Source organism: Mercurialis annua, linkage group LG6 (assembly GCF_937616625.2).
Source record: "Mercurialis annua linkage group LG6, ddMerAnnu1.2, whole genome shotgun sequence".
NCBI classification, from domain to species: Eukaryota; Viridiplantae; Streptophyta; class Magnoliopsida; order Malpighiales; family Euphorbiaceae; genus Mercurialis; species Mercurialis annua.
The window spans coordinates 39,905,589-39,913,818 of NC_065575.1; the positions used below are offsets into that span (position 1 = coordinate 39,905,589).

Below are 8,230 nucleotides of genomic sequence, written 5' to 3' on the forward strand. Positions count from 1 at the left end.
ATTTAAAAGGTGAACTTTAACTAATTTAAGTATTTAATATTAATTAAAATTTTAAATTATATTAATATAATTATAATAAATATATGCAATATTGCATTTACTACTATTTTAAGTATTAGTATCATTAGTCTTTACTTTTTATCCGACTCATAAAAATACTTTCTTATCTAATAAATTTTTTAATTGATTTAATATTAACTATACATAAAGTATATTTGTATAGTTATTAAAAAAATACTATTGAGTGTCAATTAATTTTAAAAATGACTAAATTGAACAATTATATTTATTTCTAATGAGAATTTGAACTAATTTAGAGTGTGATTGTCTATCGTTGGACTCTATGCTAGTATCAGTCGGGAGCGCTTTCACATTTTCTTAGCCCGAAATGAAATGGATGGGAAGAGAAAAGGTTCTTTCATATTTGATTATAAATGATATGATTTGATATAATTATCGACCAGTCACGTTACGAGTCACGTGCATAGCACGTAATGACAAACTAGCTAAATAAAGGTATGATAAAAAAAATAAAGAAAAAATTATAAAGATTCAATAATATTAATGTATTTTCGTGTGATAATGATAAAATGAACAATCCTATTAGAATAGAGAAAGTAAATAATTTAACAAGAAAAATCCACTAAATTAAAAAATGTAAATAATGTCAATTAATTCAAACCAATAAAGTAAGGAACGCCGGTATCATTAAGCCACTCCCTTCCTTGAATAAATGGTTCAACTGTAAACTGATGAGCTTCAGTTGAGCTATTAATAACTCTATAACCAGGCCATGAGCTAACTCTACTGCTCGTATTGGATCCCGGACCGCGGTTCATATACTCGCCGTAATAAAGCGTACTCAATGCAAACGTCGCATTCCACTCCAACCACCCAACAGGCTCTACCGCGTCATCAATGTAACATCCGACAATAACTGTCCGAGAATACTCTTTCCACGGTCTACCAAGAAATGTCTTGAATGCTTTTTTCACCGGAATTAAATCCGAAGCAGCCGTAATTTTGCTGTTCATGATAGAAATACCAGTATTCTGATTCGGGTCTTCTCTACCTTGAGCGGTGAATATGTTTTTCTGATTCGGGTTTGGTTTACGAGCATATAGGCTGCAGTTTTGGAATACTACGGCTGCATTACCGAAAATGAAGTCTACAGTTCCGTAAATGTCGCATTCGCTGTAAAATTGTCGGAGGGAATGTACGTAGAGGGTGTCTTGGTAGCCTACGAAGCTGCATTGGTAAAATGCCGAGAGATCTGAACCGCTCCGTAAGGCTACTGCTTGGTGCATGCTTGGGCCTGCTGAGTTCTCAAATGTTATTCCTTTTGCTACAAATCCTTTCCCCACCACAGCTGCAAAACAGATTTTGAAAATTTGAGAATTACTTCAATAATTAGTACAAACACTAGAGATAGTGCGCTTTTTATCCGACAAGATCATAATTCACATGAAAACGCGTTTCGATGATCCAAAAATCACGGAGAGCACCCGCAGAAGACACGCAAATCATGAAAAACTGCCACTTAAAACAAAGGATTGGGATTCCCTCAAGTTCATTTTCAACTTGAGGGGGTCATGTTCAGATCTACACCGTTCATTATAAAATGAACGGTGTAGATCAAAAAGATACAATTTTAATTAAATTGATCTACACCGTTCATTTTATAATGAACGGTGTAGATCTAAACATGACCCCCTCAAGTTGAAAATGAACTTGAGGGAATCCCAATCCTAAAACAAAATGTTATGAATAAATCTATTTTAAACTAGAACAATCTAAGAAATTGTCGCGCATTCTTTCAACCATGATATCACATGGAATTAAAATACTACAATAAATTGTACCATCATCTATTTTTCTTAAAATACGAATTCAAATTTTGTCAGCAGCAGTTTTGTATCCATGTGCTTCAAATTTAGGAGTTCTAGTGTGCAATTTTTGTTGTGTATCAAAGTAATTCTAATGCATTAATTTTTATTTTAGACAACTCGTCACTTTTCGATAAGATCAACGCATTAGATAAAATATATTTTTAGAATTTATTGTTCTTTTAATTAATAAAGAAAAGCGCTTGTAAAAAAAATTGAACTTACGACTTTAACATTTTGTTGTCCAACGCTTACAATTTAAATTATAATTCATTGGTATTACATTAATTGGTATGTATCTCAAATAACATTTCATATATTATGCTATCATCAATTGACATACTCCTCCGAAATAATAGGTCAATTAGACAAATATAAAAAAAAAACTAAAAGATATAGTCAAATTGGTTAAAAATGAATTTTTGTCTAGTTTTTCACTTATAATTTTTAAATATATAAATAATATATTAATGACTAGTTTTTTTATTAGTGTATTTTGTATTAATAATATAAAAGAATTAATTCATTTGGTAGTAACTAGGTAAATATAATTTTTAAGTTTTGAAGTATTTGTTAAAAAATGGAAGGTGACTTTCAATTTAGGACGCTAAAAATAATACTATAATCTATCAATTTGGGACCAAGAATATAACTTATTTCCATTTAAAAAATCAAAAATATTTAACCTTCATTAAAAATCAACTTTTTACCAGCGAATTAAAATGTTGGAAAAATTATGATGCTTTTATTTAACCTTTATTAAAAAAATTAACTGATAAGTTACTTACCGACAGTAGCAGAGCGGAAAGTAGTCCATCCACCCACCACACTTCTATTAGCTTTAACCACCGTCTTCCCTATCCCGTCTCCGATGAACATCAAATTCGTCTTCTTTTTCTCCACTTCTACATTCTCAAAATACGCTCCGGCCTTAATATATATCACAAACCTATACATATAAAATCATAATAACAAATTAATGCTTAGTAATTTATTATTTTAAATTCATAACATTATAATCTTGATTATTTGACCTATAGTTTAAACAAACCTCGTCGCGCTAGACTTGGGAGCTGCAGCTACAGCGTCGGTAATGTTAGTAAAATTTCCACTTCCATCTTTAGCGACAATTAAATCAAATCTCGTCGCATTCAACGGAGCCTGTAATTGCACCACATCTTTCCGCGACAACCACGACGGCAAAACCTCGTATTCTCTAGAACTATTAAAACCAGGAATTTTCTTGAGCATGGCCAACGAGTTACTAACATGACGAGAGATATTAATCAAGCTTTTCTTGATTAATTCCCTCACCTTTCCTTTACTACGAGCAAACCCATCAAGACACGTGTACTGATTAGTCATGGCTCCACTCAACAGCGTCTGCAAATCATGGACATGTTTGGAAACTGATTTCTTGGAAGAGAGATCAGACATTGCTTTACTAAGCTCATCAATGGTTTCTCCGAAGAGTTCCAAGCAATCATCGATTGCCACTTCATCGATTCTGTGAAGCTTTTTGAACTTTTTCTTGATTCTGCTACAGTTGGATGCGGAGACTTTAACCTCGTATATTGTCTTGCTTATGGTGGAGGAGATGAGTTCTGGTAATGATTTGTAAGTGAGATCTGGGAGAGATGAGAGAGTTGAAACGCAGAGGTTTGGGTATAATGTTCCATGGCATGCTGAGTGTGCAACTTGGTAGTGTTTTTGGATGTGTAAATGTGGGATTTGTTTGCTGTTTTTGATGGGAGATTTTGGTAGTAAGATGATGAAGAGAAGAATTAGTGAAATGGGCAGTAGTGTGAGTAGCAATTTAGTTCTTTCTCTTGAGAGACTATACATTGTGGTAATTGTTTGTTGTTGGGAGGAATGTAAGAGATTGGAGAGTGAGTTTGCATTTAAATATTGGAGGGATTCTTGCTTGACCAAATTATGAACCATTTTTTTTAAAAAAATAGTACAAGGTGTATGAGGTTTTCTGAATGGGAGATTACACTTTTAAACTTTCCACATTCAAACTAATCCACACTCGAGCCGTCTATTCTAGGTTTCTAGCGGGAGGCAAATTGTACCGCAAATTTTAAACGGTTGTATTAGAAGAGTGTCTTACCAATTCATCTACACCTTGAAATTGAATCATTAAAAATTTAATATGTGGCATAATTATTTACTATTATCAATTACTTTTAATTAATTATGACTATAGATAACTACAAAATGTGTCATATAAATGAATTGTTCACAATATTATATGGCATATTTGGAGCATCTAATTTTTTTTCTAAATAGGGTTTATCTATGATCCTTTTTATAAGCAAAGGGTATTTTTAGTCCTAATAATTGTGTGATAGGATCAATTAACCCACACCTAACTATTTTAATCAATTAAAAGATACTAACATCTATTTTTATATTAATTAACTTTTAAATTATACAAAATGAATGAGCAATCCACCTACTGAGTGAATTGATTTTAAATAAAAATTCTACTAATATTTATTAATTAAAATAAAACAAAAAAAATTATCCTAAACGCAACTTCAGGACCGCCGTGGTCTTTTGTTGGGTTTTTTCTATTATGAAGTACTGATGCTAGATGAAGAATAAAGATTTTGTCATATATGCTTTTTATAAGGCTAGCTTGAAAAGAAAAGTTTATATTTATATATTTTATAATAGTAGCATTTTGGGGCTGAAACTGAAAGTGAAGGGAGCTGAAGGTTAAACAGAGTCGGACAGCAGATGTGCAATTACACGCAAAGCAAGGGCTGGACCAGATGCCTAGAAATATGTGAATATATACGTGGAAATTAGACCCACCACCACCAAACACCTAAATATTCTCACATGTACCGCACGCTATTTATCCTTCAAATATTACGATACAAACTTAACTATTTCCATATTTTATCTGTTTTCTTTCTTTTTTACGATTTTGATTTTCAATTATAAGGCAACCATAAATTCCATCTCAATCAACCGCGTTTTTGTTTCTTCTTTCCTTTGATGTATCTGGATAGCATCTGAAGCTATCCCTGCTCCCTGCGCCGTCGAGGATGGTGTCTTCATCTATATCAAAATTAACGATGCTCGTCAGATCTGATGTTATGGCGGAGTGAACATCTGAAAAGTATGAGTTTTCTTACGGTGTGAGAGTGACGACGGAGGTGTTGTGCATTGATGGCGTCTTCTCCTCGTAACTCTGAGGTAGATTTTTGAAAGTTATTCGTCGATTCTGGAATTAATTGTCTTATTCAGATGTATTGGAAGCGAGACTTTATTGAACAATTTTTCCTTCCCTCTGAATCGGCTGCCATCCAACATTTCCAAATAAAAATGATAACGTTATATGAAATTGCACGGGAGCTGCTCAATATTGATTCATCAGTTGGTAAGAAAAGTGGTTCACTTGGTGTTGGGTCAAGTTATGACCCAAACTAAAGGGATTTTGCAAGAGATTGTGGGTTACCACACATTAATTTCCAAAACCTGTTTCGGTGTTTTAGCTGGTTATATTATGTTCTAGATTTCAATTTTTAAGGTATTAAGATAGTAGATTAAGCTTGTTACGAAATTGCTATAGAGCTGTTTATAAGTAATTACCATCCATTTGGAGAGAAAATTTTGTATTCTTACTTGTGAATTTGAGTTTTAATTTCAAATTGATTTATGTTTCTATGTTTGTTTGGTCTCAAACTCTTCATCTGTGGAGATAATTTTTTTCAGTAATGCTCTTTAAGTGTTTGATGAAATAGCTCAATGAAAATTTATTCTAGGTTTTAGCGATGTTTATGCAGCATATAACAATAGGATCAATTAGTGTGCTCATTTTTCTTTAAAATCTTACTTACAGGTGCAACTTGATTTATTGAATCATTTTAATTGCAGTCATGGAAATGCATCTCTTTATTTTAATTATATCTATTAATTTTTACTAAATAGTTTCTAACAGTTCACTAAAGGGTTACTAATTTTATATATTTTTACTGATCAACAGCGAAAGCGTATTGCATTTCTTTTTGTATCAATATGAGAACACGGAGATGGCTGAAGATATTGAGAGTGACGGAGAGGTTGAAGTTAAGAAGACGAATGTGGAAGCGAAAAAGGAAAAAATAAAGAAAAAGTTTTAATACTTGTGATAGTCTAGTATATGATTGTAATGATTTTATTGTTGGTTTACCAATGGTCTACTAATATTATACCAATAATTTTAATTTTAATAATATTGTTAGTAAATCTAGATTTAACCGTTGTTAAATTTATAATTATTTTTTGATGATGCTCTTAATGTTTTATATTTTTTTTTTCACTTGTGTATTTGTAATGATTTTGTTGTTGGTTATCCAATTGTTTATTAATGTAATATCCATAATTTTAGTAAATTAAGTAATAATTCATTTTAATTTTAGTAAAATAAAAAATAGTAATTTAATTTTTAAGTAAACCGATAATATACTGTTAGTAAAATGTTAGTGAACTTATAGTGAACATATATTTAGTAAATCGTTAATGAACTAATTAAGATTTATAAAGCAAGTTTTTGAATAGTGGTTTTTGTAGCGGAGGAAGGGAAGCCTGGAGGAGGAGGATTGTGGAGGCAGCAACTAGTTGTAATGGCCATTTTTATGTAAAAGTTTATGTATTGTATTTACTTATTGAGAAAAAAATTATTTTAGTTGTTTAAATATATATTTTAAAATAATTTTATTTTTTGATAAACTAGACTCCGATAGTTGACTGTTAGTAATCTCTTAGTGAACTTATAGTAAACTAAGTAATAATTCATTTTAATATTTTATAACTTAAAAATAGAAAATAGTAATTTTAGTTAGTTTACTAAAAAAATAAACTAACTTATTTTTTAGTAAATTGATAGTAAACCTTTAGCAAACTAAATTATTTGTTAGCAAACCGATAGTAAACCTTTAGTAAATTTACGTTTTAAGTTAACCGATAGTAAACTTTTTTTTAGTAATTTAAAGTAAAAAAAAAACTAATTTGGTACATGTTTATAATACTGCTAGTAGACCGATAGTAAACTAAGTAATAATTTATTTTAACAATTTATAATTTAAAAATAAGCAATAGTAAATTGGTGTTTTTAAGTAGACCGACAGTAAACTAAGTAATATTTACTTTAAAATTTTATAATTTAAAAATAAACAATAGTAAATTGGTCTTTTTAAGTAAACCGATAGTAGACAGTTAGCAAACCAATGGTAGACTTATCTTTTAGTAAACTGAAAGTGAACCGATAGAAAACTGATAGTAAAGTAATAGTTCTGTTAAGTTAATTGATATTAAACTAATAATAGTTTATTAAGTGAATTGATATTTATTTATAGAGAAAATTGTGTTAGATTTTCTAACACCTCATTGGATAGGTGCGTGGAAAATTTATGTATCAGGTCTAGGTTAGAATTTTCCTGGTTTATTAAGAAAAATATGTGTACATAGTGTGATATTTATATTCCTATTTCTATCTCTAGTGATGATTACAATAACTGATAGTAGATTTACCTTTTAGTAAACCGAAAATAAAATTATTTTTTCATATATTTATAATACTTATAATAAACCGTTAGTTAACTAATAGTGACCTATCTATTAGTAAATCAAAAGATAAATTAATTAAGTATATATTTTCAAAAGCCAATGATATTAAAAGCTAATTGCTATGATACAAGTGCTGCATAAAATTTTGTTGGTAGCATTTTCAAGGATCACATGAGCACTAAGGAAATAATGAAACAACTCGACGCCATTCAACCTGCCCTTTATTGCTGGATATTTTTCCATGGATACTAATGATATTCTCATGTACATCATATGAATTAGATGCATCATTTTTCACTATGCTAAGAGCCTTCAGTAATTACATTTGAGACTAAAAACAGATTACCAGGCAACCAACGCCAACCAACAACTTTAAAAAGAAAAACACAAGCCTATGTTCCTCTTCGGCATTCTATCAAACACCTGGCAAGCATCTTTCATTCTCCTATATTTTACACTGTTGCTGTAAGGACAAGTTTGTTTCAACATCACCCGTCTCATGGAACACACTGAATATGAACATGTTGAAAGTAAATCAGTCACCAATCAATCACTTTTGGTTAAAATCATTCAAAACCTAAATTTAGTTTAATTAGGACTGTTTCATTAATTATTATTATCTGAATAGATTTCAGCTCAATTTAAAATCATGATTAAAATTGAAAGTTAACACAATTGTGATTAACCAGACTCACCAAAATCGTTTGGTAAACCCATGCCGTCGTGATTCTTCGCTTTTTCTCCAATCTTCTGATTAATTACCCTTTTTTGTTGGTATCGCC

At 30.6% G+C, this 8,230-nt stretch overlaps 1 protein-coding gene across 1 annotated transcript; it reads right to left on the reverse strand.

The window, feature by feature from the left end:
• Positions 1 to 551: 551 nt before the first annotated feature.
• Positions 552 to 3,848, reverse strand: LOC126653789 (pectinesterase-like). The gene is made up of 3 exons (XM_050347726.2): positions 2,938 to 3,848; positions 2,675 to 2,835; positions 552 to 1,369 (listed from the first exon to the last, which is right to left on the reverse strand). The coding sequence occupies exons 1-3, from the start codon at positions 3,828 to 3,830 to the stop codon at positions 672 to 674; spliced, it is 1,752 nt and encodes a 583-aa protein (XP_050203683.1). The 5' UTR covers positions 3,831 to 3,848; the 3' UTR covers positions 552 to 671.
• Positions 3,849 to 8,230: the final 4,382 nt, after the last annotated feature.

Coding starts and splice junctions, on each gene's coding strand:
- LOC126653789 (XM_050347726.2), bottom strand. CDS start 3,830: ATGGTTCATAATTTGGTCAAGCAAGAATCCCTCCAATATTTAAATGCA. Junction 2,836..2,937: donor CCCAAGTCTAGCGCGACGAG/GTTTGTTTAAAC, acceptor TTATATGTATAG/GTTTGTGATATATATTAAGG. Junction 1,370..2,674: donor TTTCCGCTCTGCTACTGTCG/GTAAGTAACTTA, acceptor TCTGTTTTGCAG/CTGTGGTGGGGAAAGGATTT.